The 16,760-nt window shown below is 37.5% G+C and overlaps 1 protein-coding gene across 1 annotated transcript; it reads right to left on the reverse strand.

The window, feature by feature from the left end:
• Positions 1-10: 10 nt before the first annotated feature.
• elp3 (elongator acetyltransferase complex subunit 3) lies at positions 11-15,578 on the reverse strand. Its single transcript, XM_024291892.2, has 15 exons — positions 15,404-15,578; positions 15,102-15,201; positions 14,270-14,408; positions 13,497-13,567; positions 13,200-13,263; positions 12,968-13,036; positions 12,169-12,323; positions 6,998-7,159; positions 6,791-6,917; positions 1,899-2,092; positions 1,710-1,800; positions 1,355-1,420; positions 1,056-1,283; positions 893-974; positions 11-712 (listed from the first exon to the last, which is right to left on the reverse strand). The coding sequence occupies exons 1-15, from the start codon at positions 15,423-15,425 to the stop codon at positions 621-623; spliced, it is 1,662 nt and encodes a 553-aa protein (XP_024147660.1). The 5' UTR covers positions 15,426-15,578; the 3' UTR covers positions 11-620.
• Positions 15,579-16,760: the final 1,182 nt, after the last annotated feature.

Consider the following 16,760-nt stretch of genomic DNA (forward strand, 5'->3'; position numbering starts at 1 on the left):
CATTTTCATCTATTTTTTGGAGGTAAACTAATTTATTAGTCACCTTTTATTTACAGAAATACAAAAAAAGCTCAACAGTAAATAAGAAAACAGAACCAGGATGATGTAGGAGTTCAAAATTATAACATATTTCCCTAATTTCTGCTGTCCAGGGAGATTTTTTTTGTCGTTTATTCACCCACTCCCAAATACAAGTGAATATTGAGACTGTAATGGTTTTTCTGTCCATCAACAACATTAAAAGGAATCTGGACTGTCAGCAGAGATGTGGATTCATGAAGTCCAAAAAGGCACAAGCCGAACGTCTTTAACTGCTTTTTGCTGCTCCAAAAAAAAAAAAAAAAAAAAAAGTTTTCCTCCCAAACTCAAAGCCTCTCCTACCAAACGAGCCCGGCTTTGTTCCCTCTCGAACACCATCCTGCGTTTGTTCTTATCTAAATAAAAGAGGGAGCGTTGCAGCTTCTGCACGCTCAGCTTGAGATAAAAGCAGATGCACGAGGACCTGGACATTATCTCCTCTGATGCCGAAACGGTTTCGGCGCAGGAACCCTGTCCCCGTAACATCCTTTTGATAAATACCGTTGCATATAAGCGGGAATCCATGATAAAACTTTGCAGACTCAGTCACTTCCGGGAGCGTAGAGATCTTTGACCATATATGGGCCTTCCAACTCGTAGCCCATCTTCCTGTAGTAGTTCCTTGTCCCTACACCTGCAAAAATTCAAGTAAATTAAAAAAAAGCTGAAATTAATCTTAATTTTCTTCATTATGTCCATCAAGTTTAAAAAAATGCAACAAGAACATGTTAAAAACACTTTCACACTCTTTTAACTAAGCTAAGAATTAAAACCTTTTTTTAAATCAGAAGATAAACATGTCTACTTGTTTTACCTGAAATAACAGCCAGTTTTCCAGAACCGTGTTCATCTCTGGCGATTCTCTCAGCCTCCTCCATCAGCATCATCCCAAACCCCTACACAGGACACCGTTTATCCTCATTTTCACTTTGATTTGTTCTCGTGTGCAGAGAGCATATATATATATAGATAATCACCTGATGCTGAAACTTGCTGGGGTCTCGGCTGCTGACCGGGACCACGCTGCCGTACACGTGGAGCTCTCGCACGATGGACACGCCCCCTTTCAGCTCCGGCCGAAAGGACTGCGGAGAGCAGCGGCGCAGGCGGAGCAGGCCGATCAGGATGTCCTGTTCCGGATCCTCGTAGGACAGGAAGGTCTCCCAGCCACCATTGGCCACGTAATCCCTCCTCACCAGCTCCACCTGAACGTGCATGTTCGTCACTCAGTGCGGCTCTCAAAACAGAACTGCTTCCTCCTCTGCAGTCTTCATACCTGGTAAGGTCTGACTTTGTGGTGGATCTCCTGGATTCCCACTTCTCGGGTCCTCACATCTCGACACTGCACAAAGAGGAGGATCTTACTGTTTATTTGAACTACAGATGGAAAAGAATTTGAAGGAATTTAAAGAAAAAAAGTGAGACGGGAAAGCCTCTGCTTTGGAGATATGAAGTTCCATATTTGACATCAAACACTTCTGCCACTCTGTATGAAAATGAAGGCTTCCTCCCGTCCACGTAGACTCAAAACTTTATAAAAATGCAACAGTAAAAACGACGGAGAATGCTCATCTTAACGTGCTGCAGTTTTAGCTAAAGTTCAGCATGTGCCCCCCCCACAGAAGTTTCACCTGAGTTCCCATGTCCTTCATCCTGGCCAGAGCCAGCTCTCTGAGGTTCCCGTGCTCCACCCCGGAGCTCACCAGCGGCATGGGAATGTCCCTGAAGGAGACGAGGGAGAGTTCACCACCAAAACTGTATTTTCGACCTTACAAATATGATCTTTGTCAAACTCCTGCTCCTGACTCATTTTCGTCTACCTCTGTACTCGATAGACTCGTGTCCACGGTGGCACCAACGCCAGGATCCGAGCCACCAGGTCCACCAGGGCGCTGGGCGTGTAGCTTTTGTAGCGGCCCGTCTTCCACAGCTCGTACAGGCCCGTGCCTCGGATCACCAGGGTCGGGTAGAGCTTCAGACCGTCGGGCCTGAAGGCCGGGTTCTCGAAGAACTCCTGCGACAAACAAACACAGACGGTCAGGATGCAGGGATAGTGTCTAAAAAGAAACTGTTAGCTCCTAAAACCCTAAAATCCCAAGGAGGACGACCCGGCTGAAGGACACAAATGCTGCAGGAGCTTTTGTGCCATGATGAGAATCAGAGACCCCCCCCCCCTCCCCTCCCCTCCCCTTCTGCACAAAAACATAATGATTAAGACCGTGAAGATCTGGAATCGAGGCACATTTTCCAAAAGTAGGAGCATTATCGGATCTCATAATCTCCTGTCACAGCTCAGAATCGCATGGAGGCGTGTCCCGAACGGCTCCGCAGAGACGGCTTTAGGTACGGGAGGGGGGCAGAAAATCAACAGATAGAGCGTCCTGAGGCTATTTTGGAAGCAACAGAGGATTCTGGGTGTAAAAAAAGGTGTTTTATTTACCAACCAGGACAGAAACAGAGAACAGCAGCTGTGTGCATTAAAAACTACAGTCGTGACAGTTTTTACATCACTCTGCTGGTTTGAAAAAAAAAAATCAGACAAACCTTAAACTATAAGAGATGAAAGAAGAAGTCTGGATGCAGATTTTTTTACTTGATTATAAACAAGAATTTTTTTATGTGTAGATTATAAAAAATGTATAAATTTTGAGCTATGTTTTGCTGATCATTCTGGAACCATTTAGAAAAAGAAATCCTAATATTTTTTTTATTTTTTGAAGTGTCTTTCTGGCTGGAATTATTTCATTTGAGCACCTCTGAATGCAAAATAACTCTCTGTACAAAATGAGGACTCTGTTGGCTTTTACGGCTTCCAAAAAAAAAAAAAAAAAAAAAAACTTCTAGAATCTTGAGTTTGGATCCTCAATGGCAATTTTCTAATAACCTGAATATTTTCCTCCCAACAGCTGGCAGCCAGTGAGGCATGAAGATTAGATATGGAGAAGTGGAGCAAAGGGAGTCACTCATAAATTGTATAATCTGAGAGAGAGGGGTAAGGAAAAAGGGGGAGACTGAAAGATGACAGCGGAGGAGAAAAGCAACAGGATTGATGACAGGAGAAAAAGAAAGGATGAAAAAAAGGTAGAGAAAGAAAATGAGGTTCAAGTCAGAGATGCAGAGTTTTAAATACAGAATAGACAAAAGGACTTTGAGGATGCAGACGGTTCCCCTCAACTTCAGTCAAGTGTTGTTTGAGATAAAGCCTCCAAGAGCCACTCTGGTGAAAATGGTGTTTTAACCTGTTTTGTGGCGTTTTTCTGATGATAGAGGACAATATATGAAGAAAATTAGCTATAAATGACATTTCTGAGTATTTAGTTATTCAAATTATTGTGAATCAGGAGCAGACGAAAAAACACAGTTAGAAAAAGATTGTATTTGTGACAGAAAATATGCTAGGCGGGCTACAAGCTCCCTGCTCCGAGCTCTCAGTAATGGGGAGGGGGGAAATGGGCGGGGCTACTTCATGCCAATAGTCCCGCCCACGATTCAGAATGAATTTCCAATAGTCTCCTGCCGCTCTGCAGAAACTATGTTCTAAAAAAATGGACAGCATCCAAAAAAACTTTAAAGTAACATAAAACTAATAATGTACAAGTTTCATTTTGAAAGTCAAATCTTAATGGAATAGATAATAGAATGAATATACGCAAACTTCACTTCCGTAAAGTTACATACACACCAGACCAGTGGTCTGCAACCTTTAACAATAAAAGAGCCATTTGCGCTTGTTTTCTACTTATCAAAACTACTAAGACAAAGTATTAGTTTACTTTAGTGCTGCCACGAACAATTATTTTAATAGTCAACTAATCACAGATTATTTTTCCCAATTAGTCGACTAATCAGGTCATGTGCAAACTGAATGTAAAGCACACATCTTAACCATCATTAGCTTTAAACTAACTAAAAACTAGATATATAGCATTAACGCAGATAATGAAAGTGTGAATATTGTAAGCTGGCCGCTGAAGATGCTAGTACTGATAGCTAAAAAAGCTAAAGCTAATAGCTAAAAACGCTGAAATTGATGGCTAAAAACGCTGAAATTAATAGCTAAAAACGCTGAAATCGATAGCTAATAACTCTAGAGCTAATAACTCAAAACACTGAAGCTAGTAGCTGAAAACTCTGCAGCTTATAGCCAGCTAAAATATTAGGTAAATGCGAAATTAGCCTAAAAAAAATATTAAGTTAGCCAAAATAGCTAGCATGCAGTATAAATAGTAGCTTAACTCCAAAATAGCCTAAAAGTCAACAAAAAAACCTAAGTTAGCCAAAACAGCTAGCATGCAGCTGAAATATTAGCTAAACTCCAAAATAGCATGAAAAACCTTAATAAATGCCAAAATAGTCCAAAAAGCTAGCAGAATGTCATTATAACTTTCAACTTTAGTACACTCTGACTCCATTTAATATAAAGTAACAACTAATCGACTATTAAATTAGTCGTCGACTATTTTAATGGTCGATTAGTCGTCGATTAGTCGACTAATCGTGGCAGCCCTATTTTACTTCTATCCATTCATTACAATGTATATTTTAATAATAAATATGAATGATGCTTATCTTGTGGCATGGATAAAAACAGAAATATAAAAAGAAACTAGCATTTTCTCAACATGTGAAATTATTTTTTATGTTTGACAGAATTAGGATTTCCTTTCAAAATAAAAGACGCCTTGTACCAGACCAGATCATCCCGCAGCAGCTATGGACAGCATAAGATAATAAGTGCTTTAAACTGATAAAAGATCAGACTTTTTACCAAAGTTTTGTTTAGTATTTGAAATCTGACTTAGAATAGAGCAGACAAGACCTCTTCAAGTCAGCTGGGATGTAAAAATCTTTACATAGTTTATCTATAAATTTAAAAAGTAACTAATCTAAATTAAATAAATGCAATTTAGTATCCCTTACTTGAAAAAAATACCATTATATATTTTTTTCCTTTGGCCAGAGCCTCCGTGGAAAGATAAAAAAAAGCCAAAAGTGGCTCCGGAGTCGCAGATTGCAGGTCTAAATTGGTCTAAAATGTTATGAATTCTCGCGAAAGAGCCTGAAAACGGTCTTAAAAATCTGTGTTGCTACTCGAGTTTTGAACACAGAAGTCCAAAATGTACATTTATGCGCTTTTACAAAGACTATTCATTAAAAGCCGTTGCTTGAGCGTGCGCTGAAAAAGGTTGTGTGAATGTAGCTTCACGAATTGATAACTACTGTATTTTGCTTCATGAAACATATGAGAGATGTAGTATATTAGTGCAATATCTAAACAATTATGGTAGCAATAGCATATAGAACATGCCAAGAAGTCAACTAAAATCTGTTGAAATCTTCATCTTTCTGTTTTGCTTTGGAACAATTCCACAAAGTTCGGCAATAGATTGAGCACCGCTTCTTCTTCTACAGTGTTGTCAGTAGCAAATACTGATGCACACACCTAAAGTGCCCTCTAGTGGTTGTTATTATTTTAAAATACAAAACAAAACAAAAACAAAAAAAAAAATCACATATAAGTCACTTCCCCATCCAAACTTTGCAAAAAACTGCAACTTATATTCAGAAAAATATGGTAATAACAACACTTTTAAGTGGCTGTTCCACAAAATCTGAAAAGAAAAAACAGCTCATATGATCACTGAAAGCTGCAGGATGAACGTATCATCAAAGAAACCAAATTAAAAATCCTAAAAAGTAGTTTTTGTGTTTTATCACTCCACAAAGAGCAGCTTCAAACCGAGCCTTCATTTACGTCCTGCAGTCAGCTTAGTCGGGTAAAACACTGTTGGACATCCTCACTGTTTCTAATCAGACTTAAAAAAAATAAACAAATAAATAAATAAGAGAACCTGCTGGTAAAACAACACCTGACACGATTCTCCACATCCCAGCTAAAGCTTTGAGCGACTGTCACGGCTTTTGTTCTGCTATTTTAAGATGCAGCACGTAGGACTCACTTGTTGCTACACCACTGTGAGGTGAAAACTAATGACGCACTCCGATGCCAAGTAAGGGAATAAGGTCTGATTACTAATCCCGCCAACAATAAGCCCTAATGAACAACTCCGCACGCAGCTTCCACAAGTATTTTTAGGCTTTTTTAAAAACAAAATCATTTTCGAGGGAAAAAGTCATTAAAGTGGATTGGCGGCATGGCTCCCCGCGGCGAGCAGGGATGCCAAACAGATCTATATTTGGATGCAGAGTCTGTCAAAAAAAAACAGAAACCTCTGAACTAAAGATCAAAATGAAAGTCGGCGGGAAAAATGTTGCAGTTCTCGAGAATGGACAAAATCGTGAATAAAAAACAAAAGCCAGGATTTTATAACTGGCAACACCCAAGGCAACCACTTCTACTGGAAATGAAAGGAATAGAAACAGAGGAACTGGTTTGGATCCTGTTGGTGAGTGTGGGTTTGGAATAACTGACTTTCTGGTAAAGTTATTAAAAATGCCTTCTTCTTTTCACAAAATGTTACTCCTCTGAAAGGCGTCTAGTGATCAGCTTGAGGAAGTCCAGTTATACACCAAATTCTCCTCTGATTTAACTGGAAAATTTCTATTAAAAATCAGTGTTTCATAGAAAAATATGAACATCTGCCCAAAAGAAAACAGATTTTCTACTCGTGCAACCAGGTTAGTTTGTAACCATTTTGTTAAAATGTTGCCAAATAATGACAAATAAAGCATGAAGGAGTGAAATGCTTACAATAAACTGCTCCACGTCCCTCTCCATGCCCACATTTGGCAGGTCGGGCATCATGTGGGCGACCACTTTGAACCCGGCGTCCTTTGCGAGGTGGAAAGACTCGCACACGGCTCTCACCGTGTGGCCTCTGTGGAAACCAGATGTTAAAGCCTGCAGCCTGAAAGCTTTCATCCCTCCATCTCATTCATCCATCCACCCAGCTCATACCTGTTTGTGTCACGAGCCACATCTTCATAAACACTCTGAACTCCGATTTCCAGCCTGGTGCAGCCATAGTTCAGCATGTCACTGAGGTGGCGCTTCAGGCAATAGTCCGGCCGCGTCTCTATGGTGATTCCCACACATTTAGTGTTGCTGCGCTCCGAGTACCTGCAGGAGAAAACCCCCCATCCCTCAGTTAATGTTATCTCTAACTCTAACCCGTTTTTCCTCACATTCTAAAATATCTCTCTGGCCTCGACTTCTAATGGCTTTCTAATATTACCATTTCCTCTTAATGAGATTAAGTGCTGGAGTTTTATATGTGAATAAAAAAAAAATTTTTTTTACTTCATTTAGCAACATCATTTTATACGCTGTAAGTTTAAACGGCTCATTATGCAGCCAATTACCTCCAACCTCACATTAACGACACATTAACGTACAAAACCTGAAAGCCGCTTCCCACGCCGCCAGACACGGAAACGTGCAGAGACGGAAACCAGCGTTTCCTTTACTTAAGTCCAGGCGGACACTTCTGTCCTTCATATAACACAACCCCAAAAGAGGACAATGAATAGTCGGATTTTTAAAGATTTTTGGATAATTTTGTGGCACTTCTTACATTAATTATCCAAATTTGTTGTGAAATTCACAAATATTTACCATGTTTTTCTATTTAAAGCAAGTTTATAACCTTTAGAGACAAAAGTGAAGAAATTTACGATACATTTAAGCGCTTACAAGAAGTCGGACATTTGAGCTTTGCCTTTCAAAATTTTCTTTTGCTTTTTGTAAATAAAACCGCAAAAGATATTCAGTCTTTAAGAAGAGATTGATTCTATTCTTAGACATAAACCTTAACTGACCCGATACATAAGCCAAGAATTTTTATCAAGAAACTATTAGGCCTTGCTTTATGGGATGGGCGGGGAAAAAAATGAGTCTAAATGGTCTTGAGAGAAAAAAGTGTGGCAGAAAAATTTGGTTTTTGTGGCTTGAATACAGGCGGCAATACCACCTTTCAACAGTAGGTGTCAGTTTTACTCATTAGCAAAAGCCACTCTGATTAAAAATTGTTTTTGACATGTTCTTGTTACATTTTTTGGAGGACATATAAAATGAAATTGAGCTTTAAATTGCATTTCTGAATATTTCCTTACTCAAATTGCTGTGAATCAGGAGCAGACGGGAAAAAATGCAGTTGGAAAAAGAACGACGAGGGGAAGAGGGGCGGGGTGCTTCATGCCAACAGACCCGCTCTGCAGGAACTATGTCATAGAAAACAACACAGGTTTTTAAATTTGGGCTAAAAACGACTTCATCATAATATGATCAGAATGACTTAAAAAAATGATTTGTTTTTTGCAGACTTTCTATGGTACCTCTATGGTCAACAGCAGGGAAAATTACCGGTAAATACAACTTTTTGTGAGATTTAGTAAAACATCTGTGAGATAAATCATGCAAAAGGTGTGCAAATAATAATGAAAAGTCGCTCCAGGAAAATTATGATATTTATAAGGGAAAACAAAACAAAAGCACCTCATCATGACAGGATGTGACGCCGGCTCATGAATGTTTAGCTTAATAATAAAAACTGCTTCGAGGAAGTCTTATAAATTTGGAAAATGACAAGCGTCGCCTTCTTTAAGTGTAATCGGAGCCTTCGCAGACGTATTCACAGCCTCGCCTCTCCTGAATCTGACTCAACTTCTAAAGTTATTAGAGCAGCTGCTCGATGCCACAAAAACAACATAAGTGGCCTAACAGACACGTCGTCTCAGCACACGAGGCAGCTGTTATTTTCTCCACTCCAGCTGCTCAAATGACCATCATCTTGCTGTATTCCATGAGATTTTGTATCTGTTAGCAATAAATGTCCATCTTTTACAGTCGGCCGGCTGATTTACTCTAATTACAAGAGTTTATGCTCCAGAGGGGATGATCGGATTGTGAGAGATGAATCAATAAAAAGTCTATTATCTTTTTCAGACTCTTATCGCAAAGTATCTCGATGCGACCGAGAGCGGGGCGTGCGCACGGGGAGGCAGAGATATCACACGCACATTCTGCTTTACGCAGACACCTGAAATATCACCTAATTAAACCTTTTACCGTGTTATTTCCACAATGAGCAGCAGCCTCGACGACTACTGTAATCATCTCAAGCGAGCCTGATGACAGAGGAGCGCACGACTCACTGCGACGGGAAGAGAGAGGAAAAAAAGGAAAAACTGACCTATTTGGCCTGCTGTAAATCAAACACAGCCAACGTGAAGACAATCCTGTTGATCCGTCTGATTTGAGTTGTTCTGCATCACTGATTAAAGATCAGAGATCGCCACTGAAAGCTAAACCAGCATCCAGTAAGGAACGAACAGAAACTCAAAAATCAAACCTGAATGATACTGATTGCAATTTACAATAGTTGAGATATACGTTTTTTCAGGTGTGGATGTAAACAATCTAATTATCTAATTACCGGTACAACAGTTCTCTGATAATGAAACATCAGATCAAAGCTCGATTTCTTTCAGGAAATTTGATATTTCTTTGGCACATCTACCCGATTAATTTTATACTTTAACATCTGGGCGTGTAAGCAGAACGTAGGGAGCGGAAATTACGCAATTAAGATGCGAGATCCAAGGTTGTGTTATCATCCAAGCTCATAGACTGCAGCAATATTTTGTTTAAATGCAAATATTTAAGCCACTACATTAGCAAAGATAAGACTAAAACCGGCTGAGGCTAGAAAAGTAACAAAAAGTTTTACATTCACGCACTCCAAAATAAATCTGCTGATGGACTCAAACACATTGACGAGGATTTTCTGACGGCTGCATCGCCAAAGTCTGAATAAATACAGATTAGAGGATGTAAATAGTATTTTTAAAAACCCTTGTTCCCTAAAAAAGTTAAAAGAGGGGGATGCACTTTTCGTTTCCCTACAATATAAACAGCTTTTGTTTGCTTTTACAACTTTATGGAAGACAATTTGAGAACAAAGCAGAGAATCAAGATGGATTGAACACTCATGTTTTGCCCAGCCAGGAGTCTGCTGAAAAAAATGGTGCTTATAGTGACAAAAATGCTTATTTTATTACAGCTGTATATTTACTTTACATTAAATAAACCTCACATGAATGTCCAACTGCTCGTTAACTCAAATTTCTGATCAGCCAATCACACGGCAGCAACTCAGAGAGCATATAGTCATGATCAAGACAATCTGCCTCAGTTAAAAGGAGAATGGGGAAGAAAGATGATTGAAGTGACTTTGAACTGGTCTGAGTATTTCAGAAACTGCTGATCTTTTTACCCACAACCATCTGTAGGGTTTCCAGAGAATGGTCAGAAAAAGAAAAAATACCCAGCGAGCAGGTGCCACTTCTGTCAGCTCAGAACAGGAAACCCAGGCTACAGTTCACACAGGCTCACTAAAAATCGACAGTGGAGGACAGAAAAAGAAAAGAATTTATCCAAAAAAAAAGTAAAATTGATGCTAAAATAAACCAGATTTAATTTCGACAGCTTTTAGGAAGCATCCATGACTCTGCTTTAGGGATTTTCCTCTCAATCCACATAAATAGCAGCTGTTTATCTTTTTCTTCATAGTGAACAACCCAGGTAAACACCGACATTAGCTAGACTCCTACCCTGCAGCAATTCAGCGACAATCCTCCGATAAGAGCCCAAAAGTAAGGCCATAACCGTGTTCATTAGACACCTGCCACCCATCTGCCTTAAGCGAAGGAACCGCGGACAAAGCCGTCGCTGAACTCTCCATTCCTGTGAATAAGCCCGATTGGATTTAATCACCTGAATGAAGTCGTTGTTTATAAACTATAAACTGCTCGTTTCTAGTTGAGAAGGAACAAAAAAAAAAGAGGTTCATCTCGACTGAGCAGACCTATCTTCACTCAAAGCAGGTCGAACTGGGAGAAAACAGGAATCGATTGAGGCGGCTGCAGAGGACCCGTGGAGAGTGGCCCCACTTATCTCCCCTGATGCATTTTCAATGGTTTTATTCAACAGTTAAGTCTGAAGAGTTCCTTTAGTTTCTGGCAATCTAAACAGCTATACTCAAACACAAAAAACTACTGGAGTGATTCAAAATGTTAGGTAAGAAAATGTTATTTTTCATTGTGGCTGCAAACAACATTTTTTTGGAGGACTGAGAACAAGAGAGGACTGCTTAAAGGATTAAAGTCATGTTAGTATTAAATAAATAACTCATCTACTTATCAAATGTGATCCTTTCTCTATTTTACAACATTTGATTGATTAAAAAAACGTTTTTTTTTATTTACTTATTCAATAAAGTACAGGAAGAAACACTAGTTTGAAAGCAAATATTACACTTTTCTGGTAATGAAAAACATCTTGAAGAATTTTAACAACCTTGCTAATCTTTCCACTTTTATTAAGTTAATTTCTATAAAACCTCTACTGAGTTTTGTATTTTTGTATTTACGGTCTTCACAGTTTAGAACAGAATAGAAACAAATCTGTGGGTGTTAAAAAAAAAAAACTATAAAGCAAAAAATAAGATACATTGGTTCCATCTGGTGGGCGAAACTATCATATAATCCTGTACATCATTTTGTAATTCTAACAATTACAAAGATTTGGAAAAAAAAATCCAAGTATTTATTGACTCTAATTTAAAAAATATGATTTTTTTTTTTTTTTACTGCTCCACATGTTAAAAATCAAATGTAAATCTTAATTTATACCAGTCGGGGTGGAATCAGGGATGCCTAGCTGCACAAAAACGATCACACATGAGGAAGTATGTTTTAAGATGAGCCCAAATAGATGTAAGTCACTAAATTCAGGTGACAAAGTGCATGTAACAAAAACAAAAGAATCTCAGATAAAACCTTCACGGAGAGTCTAAGAATGTCATAGTTTGACCTAGCTCTCTGTCTCCCTCTTGTGGTGATTTATATTAGTGCGTCCCTCTGGTCTCTTTCTAATGGTTTCTGTTGCTGTCTCCACAAATGTGCTGGATTACAGGTGTGCTGGTTTACTGGTGTGCTGGATTACTTGCGGGAACTCCTGACACATCTGACCATTAAAATTGGACAAATAAGTGTAGTTTTCATCTTCAGCTCAGCTCTGTAATAACAATGTTGTTGGCTGTAAAGTAACGTTTGTACTCCGATGGGTACCTGACAGCCTCCGCCACGTTGTTGGAGGTGTGTCCTGACAGCGCGTCGTGCAGGTTCCTGATGAAGTAATCTCTGTAGTCCTCGGGTAGCGCCATGAAGGTCCCGCCCATCACGATGAACTCCACCTTATCGACACTGTGACCCAACTGCTTCAGCTGTTTTTGATGCAACAGAGATTTACTTTAGAGTCTTCAGTTCAGCCAGGTTTAGTTTTTAAACAATCATTTACAGATTTAGGTTAAAAATCAAATACTTTACATTTAGATTTTTGAACATTCTGGTTGAAACTCACTTTTTATAAAGCAGACAAAAACACTATTTTTAAATCTATATTTTAGAATATAAGTCAAATTGCTTTAATGTTATATAATTGAAAAAAATGGATAAACTTTTCATCTTATAAATGAATTGTGTTAACTTTCATGAAGCAAAAAAACAGCAATAAATAAATTAGATGAAACTGTTTTTTATACAAGTTGCTTTAGATTAATGTGACATTAAATGTAAATGATGGAATAATTATATCTGGGTTGTGCGGGACGATGAAAGCTGCGACATTATAACAGCGTTCCAAATATACGATCGATGCTAATGAGGATGTTTGCGTGTCAAAGCAATTAACTGCAGAAGCTGATTTGCGGAAAATTTCATTCTAATGAGGGGTTAATCGTGTGACAGAATGAGAGGAATTATGGGAAACATTACAGCTACGCCATTCAAGGTGATGAATTGAGCAACAAAACTGCACTGAAAGCAACAGCAGACATAATGTTGTGTAGAGGGGTAACGCTGCACTGACCTGCTCCACTCGGTGTCTAGTCTGAAGGTAGGGGTCGTAACGAGCTCGAATCGCTCTCATGGACGTTGGCTGGCAGTGAAGGAACAATGAAAGAAGAATGTCATTAATATTTGAATATTTCTGAGCAAGTTTACATTTTCATGGGTTCATTTTCCTGAAATGAAATTTCCTTTATTCACAAAAAAATCTATAAAATATTATGTAGTAAAATAATTGCATAAAAAAGAATCACCTCATAGCCTGTGTAAGACTGTGTGGAATATTCAAAATCTGAGTCAGGTCCACCAGGACAGTAGCTGCAAAATTAAATAGAAACACAATTTTGACATGAAGCGTGTTGCTGAATATAGAATCACAATTAATAAATGAATTATTAATAGCAAACGTGTGCAGACCTTAAAGAAAAGACAAAAGAAGACTTGAAATACAGACTTTTATAGTTAGTCTAGTAACCAGTTGATGCATCACTATGCTCAAATTTGACCTTTAGAACACGTTTTATTTAATCTTCTTAAAGTAGAGCACTTACACACAGATGTTTCCTGTAAAGCTGATGTGAGGACATCGATGTGGTTTGCACATCACAGCAACAACAGCAATCTGCAACAGAACCAATAGAAATGACTACTGAAACCTCATAGAGGTGCTCAGGATTTAACTTTAAAACTTTGATCTTAAATATTTTTTCCAATGAAAATCTTGGTTTTGGCATTTCTGACATTTTCTTATAGCATTTTTCTGATGATGGAGGACATTTATTAAGAAAATTAAGATAAAAATTACATTTCTGATTATTTCTCTATTCAATTTGTAGTAAAGCAGGAGCCGACATAAAAATGGCCTTTGAAAAAGATCATATTCACGACGTAGAAAATATGTTGCACTGCCCACAACCCCATTATGCATCCACTTGCAGATGACTACATCTATGTACGTCTTCATTTTCATCGTCTATATGTCTAGATAGCTTCAACATTGTTTACTATTTTTGTTGCACCGGTATTATTAGGTTGTGGGTGTGAGAGGTTGTAAGCTTGCGAGAGCGCATAAATAGAGACTGGGAAGTGGGACGGGATTGCCCTGCGACCAACTGTCCCGCCCACAACTGAGAGGTGAATTTCTCTCTGCAGAAGCTATGTCCTAGGAAAAAAAAGGCTTTTTTGGGGTTATGAATGTAGTGGGACTTTAACATTCATTGTCATGTACCTATAAAGTAATACATCACTGTAAACTTCCAAACTTTAGAATTTTAGTGATGTTTGACACAATTTAAAGAACAATGACAAAACATTACATTCTTACCCCACTGGCAGTGCGAATTGGTTTGGCTTTGAGTTTTGGGACCAGAACACGGCGGTACTGCGGTGGAACAGCCGCAATGATGTCCACCAATCTAGGCTGGGCTTCAAGACCATATTTAGCTGAGGTCTTAGTCTTCACCCTGTTTGAAACAAATGAGATTAACATCAAATGATCAAAGAACATAGAATTGGATCAGAATTATTCCTAAAACCATTCACAACATAGGAATTTGTAAATGAGAAATTGTTCTTAATCGACCTACCAGTATAAATAAAGGTTCAACAACAATTAACAAGGTTGACATGTGAATTCTGGTTTTGATGTCTATAAAACAAACTCAGCTTATACTAACAAAATGGTTAAAAATATGTTTTTGTATTGGATAACTTGTTGCTTTTAATATTCATGCCATTCTTGATTTATTTAAAAAATGTCTGTTTACTGTAGTAATTTCTAAAACCAAAATTAAACAGAGGCAATTTATCAAATGTTCAATAAGTGGGTGTATTTGTATTTCTCATAACGGTTTCTTTAAGGTAAATATAAAGCTTTGCATCAGAATGAGCAGAATGAGTTTTTATTTTATTCCATAAAACTTGTTGTTCAGTCAATAAAGGGTTCTTAATTTACACGATTTCAGCATCCAGCAGTTAATAAAACTTTCTATGTGTTTTGGACATTTTAAAAATATAATTAAATACTGCAAACACGTTCATAATGACACAATTTTAGACCCTAAAAATATTAAGGACTTTTTTGTGGAGCTATTTGTAGATCTATAGTCTAAGATTCTGAAAGATCAAGCAAAACCCTGTTATAATCGAGATCTTACTTGTTGAGGTTAATGTCTTTTCCCTCTTCGTGAGCTTCAACCAGCTGCTTAATCACGTCTGCGATGGTCATCATCATCAGCTCGGCTCGGCTCAGATCACCTGATGATCAGAAAAACGTGCTAAGTTTGAACACAACTGTGCCAAATTACACGAAACAGATTTTATGGAAGAATAAGAAAACCACATTAAGCTGACAACAATGATTTAAACCCTCCATGTCACGTTAGCGGTTAGCTTTTTTCAGCATGCTACTAGGAAAAGCTTTATTTAATAATGTTTTTTCAGATAAACTCGTACTCACTTTTTCTTTTTGGCTTCCCCATTTCTTCTTTCAGGGACACAGACTTGATTTAAATGCTTTGTTTCTTGGAAAAAGCGTCTACATTTGTGTTGTTCTTCCAAGAGCGGCTGGAAAATAGTAAACAAACCACGTTGCGACGAAGTACGGCTCCCTGCCGTACGCTGCTAGAAACGTCGTAAAGTAACGTAAACCTGCATTTCCTCGGAAGGACTAGAATTTAGTTTAATGCTCAGCTTTTCCCCAAATAAATGAGGAAAAAACGGCAAACAATCATATGTTGGTATTCCCTATTTCTATATGTTGTGTTCGTAAAGATTGAACTAATTTTAAAGCCATTTTAGGGTGGTGAAGTAAAAATATTAACCAGAAAATGTGAAGTTCATTGAAACTCCTTCAATCACAGTCAGAATTATTCTATTTTGGTAAAACTTCCAACAAAAATGTTAATAATAATTTATTTATTATATTAAAAGTCTGAAATCTCACTGGCTTAGATAATAGGAATAAGAGAAATAAGAGTTATTATAATCAATAATATTAATATCGTTTAATTACAGTTATTACCCAAATATAATATTACATATTATCATGTATTAATCATATATTTGTATTATTGTATCCTTCATAAACTTAAAAGATATATATCTTAAAATTATTTTATTTACAAAATACAAATTTAAACTTCCATCTGAATGCAAAAATTTAATTAGCTTTTCATTTTGCATTATACACACTTATAAAGGGTGATGAAATTTGAAAAATAAAATCTATTGAAAGTATTAGAAAAATTATTTCTTAAAGAGTATTTTTTGTCAACATAGAGCTTCTTGTTTCTTTCATACAAAATAAGCATGTTTAACATCTTCCAGCTCACTTAAGCTAAGATCATACTTATACTACTAACATAGATCATGCGTGTAATAAAAGTAAATAATTATTGTTTAATTAATGTTTAAAAGGAATACAAAGACATTTTGTTTCAATTCTCATGTGCATTGTAGTAACAGTTCTTGAACGCTAGTGGCCACTGTTCAGTTAATATTTAATTTTAACTTCAAAGATTTTTTTTTAGACTTGCACGAGGATTAGATTAATCATTTCATTTAGAAAGGAAAGTAACAAATTAGCTGCTACTTAAACTTTTTCAGTGTTCAAAGGATCTTCAGTTACTTGATAATAACATTTATTTGGAGTCCACAGAACAAAAAGCCTCAGATTAAAGGAGTGCCTAAAGAAACAATTCAATGAATGCTAAATCTTGCATAAAATGTACTTTCGGGTACCTGATATAAAATTGCAACCCTTAAAATATTAATTAATATCTAATTTATAGGTCACAATGTTCAGGTGTCTGCTC

Source organism: Oryzias melastigma, linkage group LG24, assembly GCF_002922805.2.
Source record: "Oryzias melastigma strain HK-1 linkage group LG24, ASM292280v2, whole genome shotgun sequence".
In the NCBI taxonomy this organism is placed as follows: Eukaryota; Metazoa; Chordata; class Actinopteri; order Beloniformes; family Adrianichthyidae; genus Oryzias; species Oryzias melastigma.